We start from the raw sequence: 27,058 nt of genomic DNA on the forward strand, positions 1-27,058 counted from the left end.
GCCCTGGCCGGTTTGGCTCAGCAGTTAGAGCGTCGGCCTGCGGTACAGAGAGACCCGGGTTCGGTTCCCGCTAAGGGCACGTACCTCGGTTGCAGTTTGTCCCCGGCCCTGGTTGGTCGTGCAGGTGGCAGCCACTCGATGTGTCCCTTCACATCGATGTTTCTCTCTCTCTCTTTTCCTCTCTCTCCCTCCCGCTCTATCTGAACAAAAAAATAGAAAAATGTCCTCGGGTGAGGATAAAAAAAAAAAAAAAAAGTATTCAAAAATAAATAAATAAATAAACTCAAAATGGATAAAAGACTTAAATGTGACCCATGAATCCATAAAAATTCTAGAAGAAAATGCAGGCAACAAAATTTCGGACATCATACGCAGCAGAATTTTCACTGATACATCACCTAAGGCAACAGAAACAAAGGAAAAAATGAACACATGGGACTACATCAAACTCAAAAGCTTCTGCACAGCAAAAGAAACAATCATCAAAATGGAAAGGCAACCCACTGTATGGGAGAACATCATTGCCAATGATGTATCAGATAAGGGGTTAATTTCCAATATATATAGAGTGCTCATACAATTCAGCAAAAGGAAGACAAAGAACCCAATTAAAAAATGGGCAGAGGAGCTGAACAGACACCTCTCCAAACAGGACATACAAATGACCAAGAGACATATGAAGAAATGCTCAACATCACTAATCATCAGAGAGATGCAAATTAAAACAACAATGAGGTACCACCTCACAGCTGTCAGAACGACCGCCATCAATAAATCATCAAACAACAAGTGTTGGTGAGGGTGTGGAGAAAAGGGGACTCTAGTACACTGCTGGTGGGAATGCAGACTGATGCAGCCACTATGGAAAACAATATGGTGTTACCTCAAAAAATTAAAAATTGAACTTCCATTTGACCCAGTGATCCCACTACTAGGAATATACCCTAAGAAGCCTGAAACACCAATCAGGAAGAATATATGTACCCCCATTTCATAGTAGCACTATTTACAATAGCTAAGATCTGGAAACAGCCCAAGTGTCCATCAGTAGACGAATGGATAAAAAAGCTGTGGTACATGTACACAGTGGAGTACTATGCAGCTGTAAGAAAGGAAGATCTCTTATCCTTTGAGACGACATGGAGGGACCTGGAAAGTATTATCCTAAGTGAAATAAGCCAAGCAGAAAAAGACAAATACCACATGATCTTACTTATACACGGCATATAACGAACATAACAGTCTGAGGAATACAGTAGACCCAGAAACATGGAAGTAGGGCACAGACTGACATCCCTCAGAAGAGGGGGTGGGGAGGTGGGAAGAGATAAACCACAGAACTTATATGCATGTATGCATGACCAGTGGACATGGACAACTAAGCGGGGAACGGGGTGGGGATGGGGTGGGGAGGGGGTGCCAATGGGGTAAAAAAGGTGAAATATCTGTAACAAAAATAAATAAATAAATAAAAATAAAAATAAAATGAAAAAAATGAAAGAAATAAAAATAAAAACTAAAAATAAATAATAAAGTGAAGTAAAAAAAAACATCAAAAAAAAAATTCTATGGCAGGCCCTGGCCAGGTAGCTCACAATTGGTTAGAACATCCTCCTGACACACCAAGATTACAGTTCCATCCCTGGTCGGGCAACATACAGGAATCAATTAATGAATGCATAAATAAAGTGGAACAAATCGATGTGTTTTTCCCTCTCTCCATTTCTCTCTAAAATCAATCAAAAATTTTTTCAATCTGCGATAAAAATAGGAATTTCAGAGAAATGAAATTTTTCCAGAGAATAATCCCGTGTGAACTCTGAGGACCAAGGACTCCTGGTGACTAGCTGGGCTCAAAAACACAGACACAGACACAGAGCTCAGCAGCCATTTCTGCACAGGGGCCTCTGATGAGCTGCCTGCTGTCTGGGCCCCCAGACCCGCCCTGTGAGGGTTCCTGGAAGCGTACTTCAGCCGTGGGACTCGGGCTTTCCCCACCCAATGGGAGCTGTGCAGCTCTGACCAGGGGTCTGCTCTGACCAACGAGGACCAGGAGTGTCCCTTCTGCCGCTCCCGTGGGAGAGCGCACTTTCCACAGAAGCCCGAGCTGAGCTGCAGCTGAGACAGCGAAGTCTCCAGGGAGGAGCGGACCATCGGGGACAGGCTGCAGAACTGGGGTCCGGACCCAATGCCGCTGTTTTCACAGTAGCCCCCAGCACCACTGAGCTGTTCCATACTGTATCACACTGCTGACACTGAACCAAGCTTATTTCTTCACTGCACCCCAACTGAGGGTTCCTGTTGGCATTTTAATTGGTTGACACCCTGACACCTGTGAATGTCAGGTTACATGGCAAGGGAGAAATTAAGGTTATAGATGGAATTATGGTTGCAGTCAGCTGAGCTAAAATTAGGAATATCACCCTGGATTGCAGGATGGGTCAATGTAATCCCTCTTTAGAGGAGAAGAGGGAGGTGGGGGGTGGTGATGGAAGAACGGTCACGGAGACCAGTGGTGCTTGCTCTGAAGATCAAGGGCGGGGGAATGACTCAAGGGCCCCTGCGAGAATTTGTGATGGTGAGAAACGGGTTCCCCCAGCCCTTCCGCTGAGAAACGTGGCCCTGCTGACTCCAAGTTTAGCCCTGAGACATAAGATAATACATGTGCATTGTTATAAGGCACTAGGTTTATGGTAATTTGTTACAACAGCAAGAAAAAACTAATATATTCCGTTTCTTTAAACTCTATAATTAGACTTATTTCTGTTTTAAATCCAATCCTACTCCTATTGCCCATACTTTTTACAGTTCAGCACACTTGTCCCTCCTTCCTGTGGTACTTCCCTGTGGACTGCCACGGAAACTGGCAGCAGACGCACATCAGCAGTCAAGAGTCAGGAAGAAGGGTGGGTGCACGGCTCCCGGGGACAGTCCCGGACGCTGTGCACCTCGGCACAAGCCCAGGTGGGTTCTGCTTGACTTGACTTAAATTTCTTCAAAATGCACTTTAGCCTTTATAGGTTTCAGAGGAATAATTTCAGCTACACTGGTTACACTGGTGGGTGGCAGATTTCAATGAACACGCATGTTTGCCAAGGGCCAGCTAGCTACACCTCGGCATTGCTGCCTGGGCAGCCGTCTTGTCCTGCCGGCAGCTGAGGGCACAAGTCCATGAAAGCTCCCTGCTCCCAGCACCTCCCCCTGAGACCTTCAGAGAAACCCCAAGAAGCTGCCCAAAACCATGTTCCTGGTTTAAGCTGACCCATCGGGCCTGGCCCTGAACCCACGGAGCACCGTCCTAAACGCATGTGCCCAGGCCTCATCGCTCTTTGCCTGCACCTGCCTCCACCTTCCACTGTGGCCCCTCACGGTGCGGGGTACTTTCCCAGGACCTGTAAGTAGTGAACCTCTATCTCAATTTCTTTTGTGGTCTTCTGGCTCAGCATCCCACACCCTAGGGCTAACAAATGCTGATTTTTAAAAATCATAACAATGTGTAATAAATCGAAACGCCAAGGACATCAGTGATTTGGTGCTGTCCCCTTGCTGGACGATAGAAAAGTGAATGTATTTAATGGCCCCAATTTCCTCACCGGCCTGAGTTTCCTTTTGTAGATTCAATTTTGTAGACTGAAGCCAGTCACGTTACAATGTAGTGGTGAGCACCCATTTTAGCTGATCATCAGATGTACTGCATAATATTACATCAAATGGAGTTTCAGAAGTATTTTTTTAAAAGCATTTTTTTTTGTTGTTGCATTACACTGCAGAAGTTCAAATCTTAATGGCAATGTATGTTTTGGGAGAGGTGGTAGTAATAAAAATACTATAAGATAAAAATTTTAATATATTATAGTAACCTCATAGATTTATTAACTATAGCATTTAGATTCGCAGTCAATCACGGACAAGAGCGGAAGGCGACTGGAAGGCTAGGAAACACAGCGTCAGAGCAACCCCCCAGCTGCAGCACTGAGCAGCATTTTCACAGGCAGAAGTTCCTGAGCAACTGAACGGAGTTGGTATGGGCATAGGGTAGGGTGACAACACTTTAATTAAATTACAAAAATAAATATGCACTAGGATAGTTGCCGCTGTTTACAATTGTACAATATTTGAAATAAACTTAACATCCATTGTTAGAAGAGTAACTGAATAAACACTGAATATTGACAAAATGTAGTGCACAGCGTTCAGCAAAACAAGGCAGACCTCTATAAAGTAAACCAATCATTTAAATTAATCATGGCAGTGGAGGGGAGAAACCTCAAAATGAAATATAAACAGTAACAAATGAACCTAATAGGATTACAAGTGAGTAACACAACCACAGGGATAAGAATTAACCAAAGCAAATGTTTGTCATTTCAGCTGGAGAGGCAAGACTTCCTTCCTTCCTAAGGGCTGGCTGCCCGAGCTTTGTCTGCAGCTCTCTCCCCTCACACCCTCGGCAGCGCTGATATCCCTCCAGCACATCGTGACTTTGGCACCTCCATGCACCACACATGCTGTTCCTTGTGCCTAAGGTGCTCGCCTGCTCTTTCCCATGGCCAACTGGTCAACTTTCTTTTCATTCTTTGAAACTCATCTCCTGTCACTTCCTCTTCGAAACCTTCTGTGAGCGCTTGCTTGCACGCACGCACACACACACACACACACACACACACACACAATTAAACCTCCTTTCTGCATTATTTCAGGACCACATGCACACTTATCATGGAATGCATGATATCACTTGTACAACTGTGCTATTATATATACACATGCTAGACTTTGAGTTCGTTAAGGACAAAGATGGCCTTATCCACATCAGTGTCTTTGCCACGTGACAGTGTGCCCAGTATGCAGAAGCTCAGAAATTACTGAATTGAACTTCACATGATAACAGACTTAATCTATAAGAAACAATATAGAGTGAAGAAAATTATGATGCTTAAAGGGTCACAACTACATTTGATAAATTTAAACTTTTTTTGAAACATAAAAGTTTTATTAATTGGGCAAAAAGAAGCTATACTAATAATGAAATACATGGCAGATTCATTCATTTGGGGAAAAAAAAAAATGACAAGAAAAATTTGGTTTCCTGATCTCATTCTGTCCCTTATCTGTAATATAATTAAATTGAATCAAGTCCCTTCTCTGCCTTTCAGTTCTACATTCTGTGTCAGAGCACAGCTTTTTGGAAGTGTCAGTATCAATATGAGAGTTACTTTACCTACGTTCCAATGGTCTCCACTGTCCCTGAGCTGTCCCGCACCATCATGTCTATGCTAGCATCACATTCAGTCACTGTACCTGCTATTATGACATGCGGAATCCCAGACCCGTCCTTTGTAAATGGCCTATGTCACAATGTGTTTGGGAAAAAAATGAACACTATTAAATAGAACCTTTACTTTAAGTGTTTCCATTTATTTTGAATGAAGTGACACCCATTTCAACAAGTATGTATGTATCACATCCCCCCTTAGTGCCAGAAACATAAGAGTGATGAAGAGATAATGAAACATCAACTGTATTCCAGACACGCAGTAGGAACTGGAGATTAGAAGTAACTCGAGAGACAGGTATGAAGTGAGAACAGGCCATGGAGAGTCAGTCAAAAGGAGTCTAGATTTCACACGACAAAGAATGGGAAAATGACACCTCACACTGGCAACGCAGGATGCTTGGGCAAAACAATGGAAACACAATACTGGTCCTCACTTCTACAATTGAGGAAGTGACACTTCTCTCCCCCACAGGCAGTAAATAAGTTTTGTCAGCCGTGCCCTTGGCTCGCTTTTACCACTGCCCACCCCTCCGAGCTGCACTCTGCCTGGACCAAGCCCCTGCCGTCCCTCACTGGACAGAAGCTTCCAGCCTCCGCTCCAGGCCCCTCTAATTCAACCTTCACACAGAGCATTTTCAAATGTAACTCAAACTATGGCCCTTTCCAGCTTAAAATGCTCCAACAGCTTCCCTTCAGTTTTCTGGATAAAGACCCAAACCCTCCGAGCTCCCTGAAGCTCTTCCCCAGCACCCCCGCCCCCGCCCCCTCCCAGGCCAGCGCCCAGGCTGCCCTGGCCTCAGGACTCCTCGGCCCTCCACGGTCCTAAGGCCTTTCCACACACATTTACTAACACACACAAGATTCTTCCAGTTGCAGAACCCTTTTTCACCTACTCCAACCCTAGGCTGACTTCGCCTAAATATCACTTCCTGAAAAAGCCATACCTCACACCCACACCGGACCAGATCTTTCAGTGATACACTTTCTTACTGTTACTCTTCGGTGCAGCACTTTCCCCACTTATCAAAGGAAGATAAGTAGCTAATGAGTCAGCTGAAGAGTCCAACTACATCTGCCTAACCAGAGTATTAGCACCACTAGTGCCTAGTGAAAGTGAGCACCTTTCCTGTGTGTACCGACCATCTGTATGTCCTCTTTGGAGAAAAGTCTATACAGGTCCTCTGCCAAGTTTTAATTGGATTTTGTGTTCTTTTAGTATTAAGTTACATGAGTTCTTTATAAATTTTTAATAACTCCTTATCAGCTGTATCATTGGCAAATATCTTCTTCCATTAAGTAGGCTGTCTTTTCGTTTTGCTGATAGCTTCCTTTGCTGTGCAAAACCTTGTTCGATGTAGTCCCATTTGTTTATTTTTCCTTGTTTCCCTGCCCAAGTAGATGATATATTACAAAAAATATTACTAAGAGCAATGTCAGAGAATTTACTGCCTAGGTTTTCTTTTAGTTTCAGAAAATGCAAATTAAAACCACAATGAGCTATCACCTCACACCTGTAACAATGGCTGTCATCAATAAACGCATAAACAACAGGTGCTGGTAGGAGGTGGAGAAAAGGGAACCCTAGTGCACTGCTGGTGGGGCTGCAGATTAGTGCAGCCACCGTGGAAAACAGTACAGAGAGTTCCTCAAAAAAATTGAAAATAGAACTACCTATGACCCAGCAATTCCACTTCTTATATGTATCCAAAGAAATCCAAAACGGTAATTTGAAAAGATTTATACATCCCTATGTTCATTGCAGAGTTATTTCTTCTTTATTAATATTTAGAGAGAGAGGAAGGGAGAGGGATAAAAAAATAGAAATATTGATGGGAGAGAACACTGGACTGGCTGCCTCCTGTATGCCACCCCCCCCCCCCCGAGGATTGGCCCCACAACCTGGGCATGTGCCCTGACCGGGAATCGAACCAGCAACCTCTTGGTGCAGGGTCGACACTCAACCACTGAGCCACACCAGCCGAGCTGCAGAGTTATTTACAGTAGCCAAACTATGGAAGCAACCCAAGTATCCACCAACAGACAAGTGGATAAAGACGACGTACATGGTACATATATACAATGAACCATTACTCAGCCTTAAAAAAGAGAAATCTTACCATTTGTTACAATATGGATGGACATAGAGGGTATCATGCTAAATGAAGTAAGTCAGATAAAGAAAGACAAATACCTATGGTTTCACTTATATGCACAATGAAAAACAAAAAAACAAAATAAATGAACAAACAAAACAGAAACAAACTCATAGATACACAGAAAGAACTGATGGTTGCGGGATGGGAAGAGGATGTGGGCTGGTAGAGGTGAGGGGATCAAGCAGTCGACTGGCAGTTAGGGAACAGTGACGGGAGACAAGGTGCAGCAGAGAACACAGCCAGCAGTACTGTGCTAACTGTGTACGGTGTCAGGTGGGTACCAGACTTATCAGGGAGGGGATCACTTCATAAATTACCTACGTGTATAACCACTATGCTGGATACCTGAAACTACTATAAAATAATATTGAATGTCAGCTGTAATTTAAAAATATATATATAATTTGAAAAAAAATGCAAATAAAAGAATACAAGCAGCTCTAAGAGAGAACCTGCAGCTGTCTTGGTCACTGTATCCGTGGTGCCCAGCACGTGACAGCAGCTGCTCAGACGTGCTCGTGGGCTGATGGCGCCTTCGAGCGGCGCAGCGGAAAAGCCAGGGATGACAGCAGAGAGAAAACTGGATGCCAAACAGTTTACAGAGACGTGTATCTGGTTTAGAAAACTAATTTCTGAATCTTTTAAAATTATGTGCAGTGTTCTAATGGAGGGGTCGGCGAACTTCTTACAGGTCAAACTATTTTAGTGGACAATGTAGTCTCCACGGCAACCACGCAGTCCCCCGCGGCGCCTGAGGGCAGCCAGCTGCCTGTGAATTGGAGGGCAGGGCTGTATTCCTGCAAAACTTTACTTACAGAAGGAGGGCAGCCCTGCCGGTGTGGCTCAGCAGTTACAGCGTCCACCCGCGGACCACTAAGTTGAGGGTTCGATTCCAGTCAAGGGCACATACCTCAGTTGTGGTTCATCCCCAGCCCTGGTGAGGGTCCTGCCGGAGGCAGCCAGTCAATGTGTCCCTCTCACAAGGATGTTTCTCTCTCCCTCCCTCTCTTTTCCTCTTCCTCCCTCCCACTCTACCAGAAGATAAGTGAAAAAAATACCCTCGGGAGAGGATTAAAATTTTAAAAAAGGGGAGGACAGCCTGCAAGCAGGGATTCGCTGGCCCCTGTTAACACACCAAAGAAAAGGAGACAGTGATTAAACAAATGCACAAAAATTTTTTAAACTCTTTTTGGAGATTCCAAGATGGCTGTGGAGTAGGTAAAAAGAAAAACAGCCAAAATTTGGAGCAATCAACCTGAATAAACAAGAGAAGGACACCTGAACAGGAGTATTATATCCGAGGATTGAAAAAAAGACGCTACACAGAGACTGGTAAGAAAGGAGGAGACACAGCGCCCTGGGGTAGCAGTTGAGAAGCCAAAGAAATACTTGGACTGCAAAAGTCCCCCTGGTGGAAAGTGGGGTCTGGACCCCACACCGGGACCCGCAAACCAGAGCACCAGGGCCGGGAGAAGAGCCTGCACAGCACCTGGCAGCCAAGAGAGGTGGGGACTCTGTCCACTGCAAGGGGCAGGGAGTCTGCTGGAGTCCCAGGTGACCCCTCATGGGCAGCACACAGGGCCTGCTCCTGGGCACTCGGCCGGGCACTGGTGGAGGGAAGAGACTCGGGCGTACAGACCATGGAGAGCAGGTGTGGCTGCAGAGCTCTGGAGCTCCAGAACGCCCCACATGCCCTCGGGGGCCATCTCCCGGGCCCAGCACTTCTGCTCTCACAGCACCAGCTGGACAAAGTGCACTGACCTTGTCCTCCAGGTACTGGTGGCACCACCTGCCAAGCTTGAGTCCAGCAGAAAGGACTCGGGAGTGCACTCAACAGGGACCTCAGATGCTATTTTTCTGAAGAAACTATACACAGACTCTTAGATGATCACTGCACTAACTGAGTGGCTTTGGAACAAGGGCCAGTCTTTGCCCCTCCCACAGGTTACACAGGTGCCACCCCCAAAAGAAGTCTCCCTTGTCAGGGTCTCAGGCAGCCGGCAACTGCAGAATTAGGGGGAGGCATACACTTGCACCACGCCTGTGACCCAGAGCCACCCCAAAGGGCTGCCTGAATGTGGTTCTCAAATCTGCTGGCACTGCCTGCAGAGCAGCCCACAAGCGGGGGTGCAGCTCAGAACGGGGATCTGGCACAGCTCCTCGGAGCCTCCGTCAAGGTCTCTGGCAATGTGCTGCCAAGACAGCAGGTGAGCAGCTGGCTCTCTCCCCTCCCAAGTGCCAGCACCACCGCGAGAGGAGGGCTGCCTGCCCTGTCCCTCAAGCCCTGCAGCGGGGAAGGAGCAGGACGCCCAGCTGGCCCATCCTGCAAGGCTCAGCTCTGGGGGGACAGGAGGTCTGCTCGGAGCCAGGACACTCGGAGTGCACCTACCGCAGAGGCCCAGCCCAGGGCCCGCGCAGGTGTGGCTGTAGCACTAAAAGGAGGAGTGCAGACACGCATTTCCCTGAAGATCGGAAACAAGACAGGCGTGTCCCTTTCACCACTCTTCCATCACAGGGTGCTGGACGTCGAGGCCACAGCAATCAGACAATAAGAAATAAAAGGCCCCAAAATGGAAAAAAATTACATAACACTGTCATTATTTACAGATGGCATCATATTATATATTAAGAACCCTAAAACTTCCACCAGAAAACTACTAAAACTGATCAATGAATTCAGTAAAGTAGCAGGATACAAACAATATCCAGACATCAGCTGCATTTTTATACAGCAATAATAAACTTTAGAAAGGGAAACTAAAAAACATTCACAAGTTCTTCAAAAAACAGAAACAAACCTAGGAATAAATTTAACCAAAGATGTAAAACACCTGTACTCACAAAATTTAAGACACTAAAGAAACTGAAGAAGATACAAATAAATGGAAGCATATACTATATTCATGGATACGAAGAATTAACATCATTAAAATGTCCACATTACCCAAAGCAATCTACAGATTCAATGCAATTCCTATCCAATGGAAATACCAATGGAGTATTTCACAGAACTAGAACAAATATTACAAAAATGTATATGGAACCACAAAAGACCCTGAATAGCCACAGTGATCTTGAGAACGAAGAACAGAGTTGGTGGAATCACGCTACCTGACATCCAACTATACTACAACCATAACATACCTTAGAATTCACTGATTTAAAGCAAAGCACATAGAAGAAGCCTAGTTTTACATATATTATTAGGGTGCTACTGAATGCACTATTTACTATATAATAAATCCTCTTTATGAGACATCATTGTATATATTAGGGGGAAACGGCTGGAAAATCAACGCTCCAATTTCCATGTCAAAAAATTGGAAAAGCAAAATTATACTAAAAGAAAGTAGAAAGAAGAAAATAAAGATATGAGCCAAAATAACTAAAACAAAAAACTAGTAAACAAGAGACAAAAATCAGCAAAGCCCAATTCTGGTTATTTAAATTAAAGAAAAAGAGGACCAACAATTATCAGCAATAAAAATGTGGACATTACTACAAGACCACAAAAATGTTAACAAGATGAGACAATCCTGAACAACTTTCACCAACAAATGACAAATTAGATAAAGTGGTCAAATTCTCAAAAACAAACACAAAAAGAAATATACATATATATCTTAATGGGCCAATATCTATTTTAAAAATCAAGTCTGTTATTAAAAACCACACAGAGTAAACTCCAGATCCAAAATGCTTCACTGATGGATTCTTTTAAACATTTAAGGAAGAAGTAATATCAACTGCACATAAACGCTTGCAAAGGTCAAAGAACAGGAAAACACTTCCCACCTTCTCCACGAAGCTAGCATAATCCTGATGCTCTCAAACGTGACAAGAACACTAAAAGTGAAAAATTATAGAGCGTTCTTGCTCATGTACATAAATGCAAAAAAACCTCCCTGGTCAGGTGGTTTAGTTGGCTGGAGCATCGTCCCATACACCAAAAGGCTGTGGGTTCTAATCCTGGTCAGGGCACACACCTAGACTGCAAGTTCGATCCCTAGTTGGGGCGTGTCCGGGGGCAACCCATCAATGTTCTCTCTCTTTCTCTCCTCCTCCCTCACCCCCCACAAAAAAATCAAAGAAACACATCCTTAAGTGAGGACTAAAAAAATAAAAGACAATTCAATTTTAATTTTTTTAAATTATGAATTTCTATAAAAAAAAATAGTAAATAAATTAGTAGGAAATCAATTCTAATGACGCGTAAAAGGATAATACAGTAAAACCTCAGTATAACGAACTAATTTGGGTATCCATTAAAGCCCTAACTTGGGGGTATCCATTAAAGCCCAAAGTCCATTTTATAATAAAGTAGGTTTTCTAAACTTGTATGTTAAAAAATTGACAAATTAGTTACTTCACCTGTTTTTACTTATGTAGACATGTTTTTGTAATTAAAATTAAGTGTGCGTGAAAAGTTTAACTTCACAGAAAAGTTTTCTATATGCATTACTGTAAATGCATGCGCTCACCAGGCACCGTGAATAAACAAATGCACACAGGTGGGGCGGGGCAGGGCAGCACCTGCCTCAGCTGCTGCACAGACACACGACATGGCCGCAGAGCCAGTGCCCGCGCGGGACGTGGTGTGACCACATGCTGACCATTCGATTCACCAAACACTGTTCACAAGAAGTGACTCTTGGATTTATATACAGAGACTATAGTGTAAATATGTATTATTTATTTATGTAGGTGAAATTACTATCATGTGTTTTCCAACATATGGCCTATTCGCTAAAATTTGTTATAAACAGTGAATAACAAACAAACAAAAAAAACCTTTAAATTTAATTTTAAGCAAATCTTGGCTAAAAGCATTTTAAAATTAACAAGATGTTAATTTTTACATATGACACACAGATCAGAAATTTTGTCTGTTAAATCCGAAATCCGTTAAATCTAGGTCCACAAAATCAAGGGTTTACTGTACATCACAACCAAGAGAATTCTCTGTAGGAATGAAAAAGTGGTTTAACATTTGAAAATCAAAAAATGTAATCTACCACACTAACAAAATAACAGAAAAAAATAATAATAATATGATCGTTTCAAAGGATGTAGAGAAAGCATTTGGTAACAATAAACATTCCCTCACAACTTAAATTCAGCAAATGAAATAAAAGGAAACTTCCTTAATCTGACGAAAAATGTATATTGACCCCCCCACACACACACACACACACACTCAGACAAACAGTATAGAGAGTTAATGGTGAACTATTAAAACTCTCCTGAATTCTATCATCATTTTAATCAAACATTATGTCAGGGTCCTGACCAGTGCAGTAGAGGGGAGGGTGGGGAAATGGAGACTCTGCAGATGGTACGGCCGTACAGTACACACGGAAATGGTGTGATTGAACAGTACATATAGAAGTGGTGTGATTGAACAGTACATACAGAAGTAGTGTGGCCACACAGCACACACACAAGGAGTGTGACTGTACACTATATATAGAAATGGCATGATTGTACATTACACACAGAAACTCCAATAACATTCACAGGCAAATTATAAATGAATTTACCAAGGTCACTGGAAAAACATGTCAAAATACCAAAATCAAATATATTTGCATATACAGCAAAAATGTAAAAAATAAAATTTAAAAGTATAATTTATAACAACAAACTCAAATACCTAAAATAAAGCAAATATGTGTAAAATTTTACAGAAAAGTACAAAACATTACCAGAAAATATTTCTAAAATCCCCAATAAATAGAACAAGTACTGAGCTGACACACTGTGGGCTGAAAGACTCACTACAGCAAGCGTCCATTCTGCCCAAACTGGTCAACAACATCAATGCAATCCAAATCCAAATCCCTGCAGGGCTTTTTGCAGAAACCGACAAGTTCATTCTAATACTTAAATAGACTGAATAAGGCAAGTTGAGCGAAGCTTGGAAGAGAACAAGGATGGAATGCTCACACTACCCGGCGCCAATACTTACTCTAAGCTACAGTACCTAAAACAGTGCGGTGCTGACGTAAGGATAAGCAGAGAGACCAATGAAATAAGAGAGTCAAGAAATATATAAATATTTATACAAAAATAACCCTGCAGTTGACAGGGGGGAATATGAGTTTTTCAAGAGAAAAAATTTAATCTTGACCTCTCCCTCACACCATGCACAGGAATGATGTCCAGATGGCTTTGTAGCTCTACATGTGAAAGATTAAAAACAGATCTTTTAGAAGGAAACACTAGAACGTATCATCATGACTTTAGAAAAACAAAAATTTCAGAGTTAAAAAAATGTGCTCACGATAAAGAAAAAAGTGCTATATTGGACTATATTAAAACTGTTAGCTCCTACAATTTAAAAAGCAACCCTGACATACATGCACATATGTGTATGTGTGTGACACACACTGAGGCACATCTAACTTGACTGTGCTTCACAGACATTGTATGTTTTACAGACTGAAGGCGAGACTCTCTACCAGCAAACTCACTCTTGGGTGGTCGGGAACCTAGCTCTGAGGAATACCTACATATAAGAGATTTATATCCAAAATATATGAGAGATTTTTACAAACCAGTGAAAACAAAAATACAGCCCAATAGAAGGCACTTCACAAAAGAAGCTACCATACTGGCAAATACACACATGTGAAGGTGTTCAATGAGCAGGCACCACAGAACACAAGACAAAAATCCCAGTGCAATACGGCACTACATCCCCACCAGAATAGCAAAAACGCAACCGACGACACCAAGTGTTGACTAGAAAGTAGAGTTTCTGGAATGCTCATTTACTACCGGTAAGTGTAAACTGGTAAAACCATTTTGGAAATCTGACACCATGTAAATGTGTGTGTGTGTGTGTGTGTGTGTGTGTATTTAGATGCTATATATAGTCTATAATCCAGTGTTTCCCCTCCTACATATTCTACCAAGAGAAATGCATAAATGTTCACCAAAAAACAAGTAGCAACATCCTAAAAGCAGTAGCAGTAGTCCAAACAACCTAAATGCCCAGAATAGTAGGACAAAATACTAAGTTGTAGTACATTCACACAAAAGAATGTTATTTAACAAACTACAAATGACACACACATAATATTGATTCAAAGAAGCCAGATATGAAATAGACATGTTTATAATTATACTTATATGAAATTGAAGAATAGGCAAAACTAATTTGTAGTGACAGAAATCAGAACAATGGTTGCACCTCTCGTGGGGGTTGAGAGAAGCACAGGAAACATGTTCATGATTGTTAAGCAAGCATACAGAAATTTTCAAAATTCCCTGTGCTGTCTGAAAAAGATCTGTGCATTTTACTATATGTAAATTATATCTCAACAAAACACTGCATTTAAACAAACAAACAAAAATAGCCTAGATTCTAGACAAGTGCTATGCAAAGAAATCAGTCTCGAGTGTTGACTGGGGTCCTGGACAGGACAAGCAGCTGCAGCACAAGGCACTCCCCCAGGAGAGCACCCTGCTGTGCACACCCCGGGTGGAAATAAGATGTGGGCGGGGACACAGCCGGCTCCCGCTGCTGAAAGCTCCTGGGCCCCACCTGGTTGGAAGGGGCACTGCGGCAGGGAACCACTGAGCCCTGGTGGTGGTGGCGGAAGGGGCACTGCGGCGGGAACCACTGAGCCCTGGTGGTGGTGGCGGAAGGGTGGGTGTGGGAGAAGAGAATGGATAGACAAAAAGGTGACAGACACAGGGGTCAGGAAAGACCTTTGGTGAAAAGCAATAGAGTCCAAGAAAAATGAGAATACTTAGAAGTTAAAGATACTCTTTTAAAATATTTTAGAAAAAAAGGAGAAAGAAGAAACAGAGAAAGTGAAACAAGTTAAAAATAGTAAGATGGCCCTGGCCGGTTTGGTTCAGCGGTGAACTGGGCCAAGGGCACACACCTCGGTTGCGGTTCGTCCCCAGCCCTGGTCAGGATCATACACAAGAGGCAACCAGTCAATGTGTCTCTCTCGAATCGATGTTTCTCTCTCTCCCCCCGTGTTTCTCTCTCTCCCTTCCTCCTACTCTGTCTAAAGATAAATGGAAAAATATCCTCGGGTGAGGATAAAATAATAATAATAAGATGGCAGAATGAAGTCCAAGTACATCAATAAATGCAAAACATAAACAGACTAAATTCACAGGTTGAAAGAAAAAGACAGCCTATATTTTCAAAAAATAATAACCTATTTTCTATGTATCAAAAAGTGTGATAATAAAAGGTTAGAAAATATATAAATAAAACTGGTAAAATATACTGATATCTGGACAAGAGACCTTAAGACAAAAAGCATGAGGAACTGAAGATGGTGAACCTGCCAAGCAATGTCAGGTACTAAGTGGTTTACTGCTGCCATCTGCTGGACACAACGTTCATTCCCACTTCAATCGTACTCGCTTTCAAAAGTCCTAGTAATAAGAAGGCACATAAAGCCCTAAACTGTAATATTTTTCTTAACTTTCTTTATCTAATAGGATAGAGATAGTCTCTGAATTAAATCTGTCTTCTCTATGTTTGTGCAACTTAACATGCCTTTGGTAATGATGACTATTTTTTCCAAGTTACAGGTTTATATGAATATAAAAAAATTACATTGCCTGAAATCCATGTGGAGTTTAATATATGCACAAAGCCTACCACTTCCCCACACGCCGACTGGAAAGCCATGTATTATATGCTGAGTAAGTACAACGAGTCACTTTAAACACACCAACCACACTTCACTCACATAAGCATATCGTACACATCACTTGCAATGTTTAAAATACTATGTAGAAACGCATGGAGGTCTCCTAGTACACCCACATCTGGTTGCCTTGCCCTCCAGGCTCACAGGAAAACAGCTACAACTTAACCTTCCTTTGGCTCCACAGGCCTGTGTGGAAGGTCCCTGTGCCATCTGCAGGCCAAAGCCAGTAACTGCGTGTCTGGGACCCACAGGCACTCTTCCTCCACCAGTGACCAGACAGGGCCTCAAAACGACATGGTAAGGAAGCCCCAAAGTCAGCACAGCTTGGGACACTTAAGACAGCTGCCCTACAGAGTTGTTCACACCTACAATAGCCTTTGTAAGAGTAAGAAACAACTTTTTATCATGTTAAGCCCTGAGAGTTGACCAGGGTTTCTCAACAGTAGCACTATTGACATCTGGGTCTGGAGACTTCTTTGCAGTGGGTGCTGTCCTGTGCCTTACAGGACATTAAGCACCATCCCTGCTGTCTACCCTCCATTTGCAGTAGCACCCCTCAGCGTGAGAACCAAAATGTCTCCTTCCCCCACTCTGAGAACCATCAGCCTAGCTGATGTCTCTGTGTATATATGTATGCATTACAAATGTGTACGAGAGTATACGTAACTCACGTGTCATGTGACACAAATATGTGCTTTACTCTGTATGATGAGATGTTTTATAGGCCCTTAACACACATAAATTTCCATTCTCAAATTAGGAGAGCTAATTCATTAACCTAAAATAATCCAGTCAACATCACAAGTCTCACTTCAGTAAGATAAACCATTTCAAAAGTGCACAGAAACCCACACATACCATGCTGTTCATTTCGGAGGACTCGTAGCTCCCCACTGGGGGGACACTCCCAATGGGCCCCAGGCCCTCTTCGTCCCACATGTATGTCCCGTCAGAGCTGTCGGACGGAGAGAGCTCGAAGGAAGAGCCAGCTCTGTAGTCTGTGTCTGGTGAAATCAAGGTATTTCCAGAAGTAGGTTTTATACATTCACTCCTGTCTTCAATTAATTTTTTAAAAGAGAAAAAACTTATTAATTCACAAAAATATATATTTCTCAGGTTTCAAAATAATAACATATTTTTATAATTATAAAATAAAAAGTTGACATATAGCAAGAAAGTTAGAAAAAAGCATTAATAACTGTAGCATTTTCTAACTTCAAAACAACAAATAAATCTAGAGGTAGAATTTTGAAAATAACCTTCTGAAATGTATCCTGATAGTTATAAAGAAAATTCACTGAGCCATTTTTTCACTTCTCCAACATTTCTAGAAATGTAAGTAAAGCCTAATACCCCTTTAATACTTCCTAAGATATTTACATTTAAGCACTGGCCAGGAAACTCCTTCCTCTAAGTGTATCATGTAACTCTGCAGGTGCCTCCTTATGAGCAAGAGCTGTTCACTCCTACCCAGAATATTCTCGGACAGTGAAAGGGTATAGACATCTCCAGGTGGGGCCTAAGGCCTTGACCAGGCCACATGTCTCTACCCAAACCCTTCCGTTTGTTCTTTTTTCAGGCTATACAGGCACATGGATAAATTTTCTCTGGCATTTACTGCTAACATAACCAAAAATAAGAAAATGTTTAACAAGTGCTATCTCATTTTCTTCAATTAAAAAAATAAAGGTTCTCTGAAAGTATTAACTATGAAACTTGCTATAACAAGAAATCTAAGTCTCCCTTTAAAAAAATTAAAATTTCCGAGGATAAGAAAATTCATGAGATTAGACATAATTGCTCATTTATCCTTTGGCATATCTTTACTCTTAATAAATAGCGATGATCTATCACCCCAAGAAAAGCGATGATTTAAAATGGTATGCCACCTGCTGGAGGAAGTGAGAACTTTGAAGAAGGAATAAGTCTGTGTGTAACAGTCAAAAAGAAAAAGGTGAGACACCTTAGGAGATGGACCACTTTACTGATGTCCCAGATAAGTGACAAATGGGACAGGGAGCCAAAATCACAGGGAAGAGGAATGATGCCCCACTCCTATCTTATCTAGATCCATCCCTCCATGAAATTGATAGTATCATGGATTTAATCAGAAGATAACCTTAAATGTAAATTCAGTTCTACTATCTAGGAGAAAGCAAACATAAGAATATTAATATTTACCAGAGACACTTATATCTATCCATTCATCAGTTTTACTGAAGGATTTTTCATTTTCCTTGGGGGAGTCAAATATATCCTTTGGTGGTACATTTTCATGCTTTTCTTCTTTGAGAGAAATTTCCTCTGGAGTTATTTTAGTTCTGTTGGAGTCTTCTATATCTATAAAATCATCACTAAAGTCTTCACTTAAATCATTCTTATCAGAAGATGACAAAGAAGACAAGGAAATGTCATCCACATCATCACTCAGGTATCTGATCTTTGCATCATGCTTCGTTGCCTGGCCATTTTCTGTTCTATAACTATCGTTTTCAACTAGTTCTTGGTCCTTGTCTGCAGCTCTGTCCTTAGCCAAAAGTGCAGTGTCTTCCCCTACACATGTGCCAGCAGGTGAATTTTCATTACTATCGACCGTGACAGTCCCAGAAAACGGAGATCGGCTAGATTTCAGTAGAGAAGGATGAACCATCCTATAACCCAAAGCAGAGGTCACACCTGGGCCACTGGGTAGAGCCAACTTCTTCCCACCAGCAGCATAAGGCCGATTAAAGCCATACCCTAAATGCTCATTCCCATTGAGTGCCTCTGACTGCTGGGGACTCCTTGCTAGCATACCTGACCTCAGAGGCACTCGGACAGGTAGTTGTTGGTTTTGATAAGGCTTAATAAGATCTGCAGCTCTATTGAAGGAATGTGACCTGGTTATAGATGAAGGTGGGAAGAATGAATTCTGAATGGAATGTGAAAAACTCTGAGACCTTACCATCTTTTCACAAGTAAGAGATTTGATATTGTCTAGGGACTGTGCTAAGCTTTCTCCAGAACTGCTTCTGGTAGCACAGGAGTTTGCTCTAGGCCTCTGTATGCTACCAGCCGATCGGTTTACATAAAACCCATTCAACTGGGACTTGGGAGCACTGACTGAAGAATACGAAGTCCTTCCTAACAACGTGCCTTTGGTGAATTTACCCAAATTAGACGGTCCAGACAGAGACTTTTGTTTTAACTCCTCTGTTGATGATACAAACATAGTGGACGGCTTTGCTAAGGTTGATGTGAACAGAGAAACGCTTTTCAAACCTCCCTGCACCCCACTGTTGGCAAACATTCCTTGAGCAGGTGCATGTTCTCCAAGAGCAGTTAGGTTATCATGTGAAGTCTGAGCATCACGGGCTTCTGCAGCACTCTGTGCACTAAGCTGGTACTTAGTTGTTCTCCAATTAAATGAACGGGATGATGGACAATCAGAGCCATTATTTCTGATGTAACTTTTGATGTTGCTACTTCTGGAAGTTCCCAATAAATTAACAGGTGTCCCATTTGGCACTGGCTGCAGTGTACTTCTTACAGACTTCGTTCCATACTTTGGCAACTTGGATCCCAAATATGTCTTGATTTGTGTTTTTTCTTCCATGAGCTATAAGGTACATTTGTTCTTAAAATTTGACAGAATCTGAGGAGACAAAAAAAAAAAAGATTAAACATTCCTAAATAAGGATAACTACATAGATTACTACACAATATGAATGTATATTATTATATAATTAAATGCAGCAAAGCCCCAAAGCTACTCATGATTCTTACAAAACTCTTAATAAGTACTGAATGCAATAATTAAATTAATAACATTGTTAGAAGAAAATAAACACTTTTATAAACCTGGGCCATGGATGATGATAGCAAAATCCAAAAATAATAAAATTAGACTATCAAAGACTATTTAAAAAAAACACAAAACACTTCTATAGCGTATCTTTTAATTTTAACCCAAATTACTTCTTTCACTTTGGGTAATATTATCTTTTTTAAAAATATAAACATGTGCTTTTTTTTTATATAAAATAGAACACATTTTTAAACTTCCATTACCGAAGTCTTGGGACGGATACAGGTAAAAAATACAATAGTACCAAATGTCTGATAGCATTAAGGGCTGAGATATCAGCTGTCATTTTAAGAAATAATCTCAAAGGAATTTTTATCCAGTAATATAAACAGATACCATGGTTAGTGCCAGGGTAAGAAATATAATGATTTAATATAGTTGATTAGTCCATTAATCTGAACCTTTCCAATTTATTTTAAAGGTAACACAAAACAAACACAAAATGTTCAAGAACATAAAACTTGAAATAATTAGTGTCCTCTGTTTGAGTAACTGTTTAATAAATTGTGACACGTCATATGATGAGCTTAAAAAGATAGAAATATTAAAATGTTTATCCTATCATTAAAAGAAATATGACCACTAAGTATACATTCATGGAAATTTATAAAAATTTGATAAAAGCACACACAAGAGCAAAATGTAAATACAAGAAATATGCATGCATTAGGGTCACTGATGTGCTTAACTTACATCTTATGATATTATCTTTAATTTGTTAGTTCTATTTTTTTCATTAAAAAATCAATTCCAAGTCATCCATGATCTTTAGAATTAGAGAGTTTCTAGAGTACATATGTGTTATTAATTATGTCAAAAATAATACTTAGGAAATCAGACCTGATTCAAGTAAAGATGGTGGGCTAAAGCAGAATCAAACTTCCTGTCCCCAATAACTAATAAAAGGGAAAAGTATACACATATACATGTATGTGAGTATATGTGTGCATGTATGTGTATGACTGTTTTAGCCAGAACCACCAGCTGCCCTGGCCAGTGTGGCTCAGTTGGCTGAGGCGTCGTCCTGTGCACTGAAGGGTCACGGCTCAATTCCCAGTCAGGGCACATACCCAGGTTTGGGGTTTGCTCCCCAGTCCGGAAGCAACCGATCGCTCATTCACGTTGATGTTTCTCTGTCTCTCTCTCAAATCAATGGAAACATCCTTGGGTGAGAATTAAAAACACAAACAAACAACCCCCCCCCCCCCCGGCCCAGCTGTAGTCAAACAAGAAACTGTTTAAACTAAGAGCCTCTACAGCTATCAGCAGGCGGAGGGGGGCTGAGGGGTGGAGGGATTGAGAAAAAGAAAAGCAAAGAGACAGACACACATCGTGGACATGGACAACAGTGTGGTGACTGCGGGGGGGTGGGGGGTGGAAGAGGGTATAGAGGAATCAACGGTGATGGCAAAAAATTAATTTAAAAAAATGTAGTGGTTTGCCCTGGCCAGTTTGGCTCAGCGGTTAGAGTATCAGCCGGCAGACCAGAGAGACCCGGGTTCAGTTCCTACTGAGGGCACGCACCTCAGTTGCAGTTTGTCCCCAGCCCGGGTTTGGGTCGTGTGGGTGACAACCACTCAATGTGTCTCTCTCACATCACTGTTTCTCTCTCTCTCTTCCTCCCTCTCTCCCTCCCGCTCTATCTGAAGATAAATGGAAAAAATATCCTCAGGTGAGGATAAAAAAAACGTAGCGGCCAGAAAGATTCTGTCCGATAGAGCCTGGCTCCCACCCGGGCCTGACTGCACCGCCTGGGAGCAGCGATGAGAGAAACAGGTTAGTAAACTTGACGGTGTTCATGAATATCCTCCAGTCTGGACAGAAATATCCGATTTGGCCCCAGAACAGTCCAGGAGAAATCTCCAGCACAGAAGCTCTGAACCCTCAGTGGAGGCAGAGTGACCACTGAACCTGTTTGCTTCCGAGGCACCATTCTGCGCTGAGGGAGGGTCTGAGGTCCTGGGAGTGCAGGACAGCCTCCGTGGGATGGAGTGAGGCCACTCAGGACACGACGCCGCCAACGACACGGGAAGGAGGGCCTCCCCCACAGCACCGCACCTCCCGCTCGAGAGACAGCAGACAGAACGGCAGGCGCTCACAGGATCTGCTGAGGGGTGGCGAGAGGAGGAAATGAAGTCCAGCTCAGGTGAGAAAGGCTGGGAGTCCACCCATGGTTCCTCAGGGCAAACACGAAGTCTTGACCTAGCGATCTAAGCCTTCACCTAGCAAGATGAAAAGGAACGGCACTCGAGGGATAAAAGAGGAGGAGGAACAAACAATGACCACAGCATGAAAAGCAAGGAAGAGTCCGATCTGAAAGGAAACATGAGAAGGCAAGTAAGGAAATCCCTAGTGAGTTCTCTGTGACGGGAACAACCTAAGAGCACACGTGAGATCACATAAAAGCCGAGGACTGAAGAGGGTGCAGAGTGACAGGAGGCTGCATGCACCTGCCAGGCCCCCACCCCTTGAGAGTGTAGGGTCTCCACCCCACGAAGGGATCCCGCACCCAGAGCAGCAGACCCTGCAAGAAGAGTCCACCAAGCACCGTGCAGAGGGAACCAGGGGAATCCTGTCTGCCTAGGAAACAGGCCCCACTTCCCAGTGAAGGGGTGCTCCTATGTCAGCAGCCCAGCCCGAGAAGTCCGCCCAGCGCTCTGACTGCTGGAGTCGGCTGCAGTCCGGGTCCATCAGAGGCACTGTGGGAGCCCGGTTAGTGCCTGAACTGTTTGGCTTGAGGAAAGGATTCTCCCACCTCAGGTGTGGGGTTGAAACCTCTTCTCCAACCTGTGGAGCCTCCAGACTGCTCAGTCCTGCAGAATTAGCGACACAAAGGAGCAAGGCAGGTCGAGGATCTGCCCCCTGCTCCCCGTCCCCCATAATGAGGAGAGTTGAGAGCACTAACAAAATTTCAGCCACGATTTGCTGAGCCCAGCTGCGTGGAGAGATCCAGTCCTGCACTGGGCTGATTTTCTAGTCCCGCCTACTGTGCCGTGAGGGCACCCGTTCCACCCAGAGCTCGGATTTTGGACTGTACCCTGGGAAGGCTTCTATTGGGGAGACAGACAAGCGAGTGCTGAGCTTGGTGACTGCACTGTGGGGGCTGACCCAGACTCCCGGAGTTTGGCCAGGCAACCTCAGGAAGGAGAATTAGAACCTGTCTCCCTGTTCTGCAGGCTCTGAACACCATCCCCAAAGGAAACCAGTTCAGCTCTGTGAAGCCCCAGACTCTCCTGTGGGCACGGTTCTGTGGGGGAAGGGAGAGCTGTGCAGACAGGGCATCCCAACAGTGAGACCCTCAGAAGCTATGGTCTGCGACCAGAAGGAAGTGCTCAGGCCCCTCCTGCAGGCTGGGCCTGCAATATTCTCATCCAGGGACTCTTGACCAATCCCCTAAGCCCAGGGCAGCTGGAACTGCTCCTGCAAAGAAGACTGCAAGCTGTACCCAACCTGAACCTGCAGCAGGACACCTCAGGGGGAACTAGAGTTGGAGTCTATGGTAAAGACTGAGGAGCTTGGCTTTGAAGCAAAGACTAATTTCCCCTCACTGGGTGCCTGACTGCATAATCTCTAAGCATGGGGGTGGGGCACTAGCCTGAGCTAGGCTAGCTTGGGTCCACCCTGAAAACTCTGTTCAGAAGACACTGGACAAAGACCAGGCAACCTCAGGGGGGAGATGGAGTAGCTGACAGGTGGAGGAGGACCTCTGGAGCCTCAGACTGACCACACACTTGCCGCCAGCTTTAAGCTAAAAGAGGCTGACCCATTTATACAGATTGGTCCCTCCCATGAACACACAGGTCTAGCAGATGCAGACACAAAATGTAAACAGAGTGGTAACTACACAGAGGCAGTCCAGTGAGTTACACACAATGTCGCACAGCGACCTGCACCTGAAGCCCACCCAGAAGGATCAGAAAGGACTCAGGACCATCACAACCAGTGATGAGCCTCAGATCACACCAGAACTGCAACCAACTAGACAAACAACAACAAATTCAAAGGTAGGTCCCAGTAGGTCCCAGACACTACTGAGAACAACCCACTTTGGGGAGGAGCCTCTGTACAGCATCTCATACATGATGATAAAGGTTTACCTCTATGGACACCCAATCTAAAGGGTTAAAGACTGCACCACTGAGCCCATCAAGACACCTTGAGAGACCTGAACAGCAGTCTGCACACCATGGGTTGGGCTGAGCCTCGTAGTCAAAACTAGCATGAGGGTCAATCCCAACCACAAAAGGGCCATCTGCAATCAAGACACAATTACAACAGGAGGGTCCAAACACCCACACAAGAGACATTCCTAGAGCTCCCAGCTCAGGAGATCAAGGAGATTGCACTCCTGGGAGACACAGGAACCTACCACAGAAGGTCACCCCATGAAGACTGGAAGTCATAGCCATTCTTTCTACAACATAGAAACAAACACAAAGAGACAGCCAAAATGGAGAGACAAAGAAACAAACCCCAAATGAAAGACCAGGAAGAAACTCCAGAAAAAGAGCTAAATGATATCAAGTCAAGCAATTTATCAGAGAAGTCAAAGTAACGGTTATAAGGATGATCATGGAACTTGTGAGAAAACCACCACCATAAAAAAGGATATGAAAACCATGAAAAATAATCAGGTATAAATGAAAAATGCCATAACTGAAATACAGAATACACTGGAAGGACTCCCCAGTCGACCGAGTGAAGCAGAGGATCAAATCAGTGAATTTGAAGACAAATAGAAAAAAAAAAAAATCACACAATCAGAACAGAAAAAAAAAAAAAAAGACAAAATAATTAAAAACCAGGAGGATAGTTTAAGGGAACTTTGGGACAACATAAAACGTAACAATACCTGCATCATAGGAGTACTAGAAGGAGAAGAAAGTGAAAAGATATCGTTATATTTGAAAAGATAATGAAAGAAAGGTTGCCTAGCCTGGTAAAGAAAACTATCACACAAGTTCAGAAAGCACAGAGAGTCTCAAAACAAGATAAACACAGAGAGATCCACACTAAGACACATCATAATTAAAATGTCCAAGATTCGCCCTGGCTGGTTTGGCTCAGCGGTTGGAGCGTCAGCCTGCGGTCCAGAGAGTCCCGGGTTCGATTTCCGCTAAGGGCACGTACCTCGGTTGCAGTTTGTCCCCGGCCCTGGTTGGTCGTGCGGGTGGCAGCCACTCGATGTGTCCCTTTCACGTCGATGTTTCTCTCTCTCTCTCCCTTCCTCTCTCTCCCTCCCACTCTATCTGAACAAAAGATGGAAAATGTCCTCAGGTGAGGATAAAAAAAAATGTCCAAGATTCAACACACTTGAAAAGGCAACATGAGAGAAAGTCAGTTACCTACAAGGGAGCTCCCACAGTGTCAGCTGATCTCTCAACAGCAACACATCAAACCAGAAGGGATTAGCATGAAGTATTCAAAGTAACAAAAAAGCAAGAACCTGCAACCAAGACTGCTCTACCCAGCAAAACTGTCATTTAAAATTGAAGGCAAAATAAAGATCTTCCCAGCCAAAAGAACACTAAAGAAGTACATTACCACCAAACCAGCACTACAAGAAATACTAAAGGGACTGTGAGGGGGAGGGGGAGGGCAGGGGAGAGAGGGGGGGAGGAATAGTAAAGAGAAAAAGTAAAATAGCATAGAAAATGGCACTAAATGAGTACCTATCAATAATGACCTTGGTCATTTGTATGTCCTTTTTGGAGAGGTGTCTATTTAGGTCCTCTGCCCATTTTTTAATTGGGTTCTTTGTCTTCCTTTTGTGGAGTTGTATGAGCACTCTCTATATATTGGAAATTAACCCCTTATCTGCTATATCATTGGCAATGATGCTCTCCCATACAGTGGGTTGCCTTTCCATTTTGATGGTTGTATCTTTTGCTGTGCAGAAGCTTTTGAGTTTGATGTAGTCCCATGTGTTCATTTTCTCCTTTGTTTCTGCTGCCTGGTGATGTATCAGTGAAAATTCTGCTGCGTATGTCTGAAATTTTGTTGCTTATAGTTTCTTCTAGAATTTGTATGGATTCATGAGTTACATTTATGTCTTTTATCCATTTTGAGTTTATTCTCGTGTATGGTCTAAGTTTGTGTTCTAGCTTCATTTTTTGGCAAGTAGCTCTCCAATTTTCCCAACACCATTTATTGAAGAGACTATCTTGACTCCACTGTATGCTCTTGCCACCTTTATCAAATATTGAGTATATTGTCTTGGGTCAATTTCTGGGTTCTCTGTTCTGTTCCACTGGTCTATATGTCTGTTCTTGTGCAGTACCAGGCTGTTTTGATTGCAGTGGCTTTGTAGTATAACCTGAAACCTGGTGATGTGATCCCTCCAACTTTGTTCTTTTTTGATTGCTGTGGCTATTCGGGGTCTGTTTTGGTTCCATATGAACTTTTGGAGTGTTTGTTCTAGTTCTGTGAAGTATGTTGTTGGTATTTTGATGGGGATTGCATTGAATCTACAGATTGCTTTGGGTAATATGGACATTTTAATGATGTTAATTCTTCCAATCCATGAACAAGGTATATGCTTCCACTTTTATATCTTCTTCTATTTCTTTTTTCAATGACCTATAGTTTTCTGTGAAGAGGTCCTTTACTTCTTTGGTTAAGTTTATTCCTAGGTGTCTTACTTTTTTGCTGTGATAGTAAATGGAATTGTCTTTTTAGTTTCTCTTTCTGTGAATTCATCATTGGTGTATAAGAATGTCATTGATTTCTTGACGTTAATTTTGTATCCTGCTACTTTGTCAAATTCATTTATTAAGTCTAGTAGATTTTTGATGGAGTCCTTAGGGAATGCTCAACATCACTAATCATCAGAGAGATGCAAATTAAAACAACTATGAGGTATCACTTCACACCTGTCATAATGGCCGCCATCAACAAATCATCAAACAAGTGCTGGCGAGGGTGTGGAGAAAAGGGGACTCTAGTACACAGCTGGTGGGAATGCAGACTGGTGGAGCCACTATGAAAAACACTATGGCGTTACCTCAAAAAGTTAAAAATGGAACTACCATTTGACCCAGTGATCCCACTTCTAGGAATATACTCTAAGATATCTGAAACACTAATCAGAAAG

The 27,058-nt window shown here is 42.8% G+C and overlaps 1 protein-coding gene across 7 annotated transcripts in view; it reads right to left on the bottom strand.

Annotated features, from left to right (window-relative positions):
- Positions 1 to 27,058, bottom strand: part of CCSER2 (coiled-coil serine rich protein 2) — a 190,993-nt gene that overhangs the window by 128,657 nt on the left and 35,278 nt on the right. For 6 of the 7 annotated variants that reach the window (XR_004961989.1, XM_036281524.1, XM_036281519.1 and 3 more), the window contains exons 2-3: positions 18,300 to 19,752; positions 16,977 to 17,173 (exon numbers count right to left, since the gene is read on the bottom strand). Coding sequence is in view for 6 of the 7 variants with exons in the window: in XM_036281524.1 (XP_036137417.1) it covers positions 16,977 to 17,173; positions 18,300 to 19,713 (1,611 nt within the window). In the remaining variant the exon portion in view is untranslated. Of the gene's footprint in view, positions 1 to 16,976; positions 17,174 to 18,299; positions 19,753 to 21,489; positions 21,510 to 27,058 lie in introns of those variants that run through there. The other variant, XM_036281520.1, reaches the window with a different exon arrangement.

Source organism: Molossus molossus, unplaced genomic scaffold (assembly GCF_014108415.1).
Source record: "Molossus molossus isolate mMolMol1 unplaced genomic scaffold, mMolMol1.p scaffold_m16_p_37, whole genome shotgun sequence".
Taxonomy (NCBI): domain Eukaryota; kingdom Metazoa; phylum Chordata; class Mammalia; order Chiroptera; family Molossidae; genus Molossus; species Molossus molossus.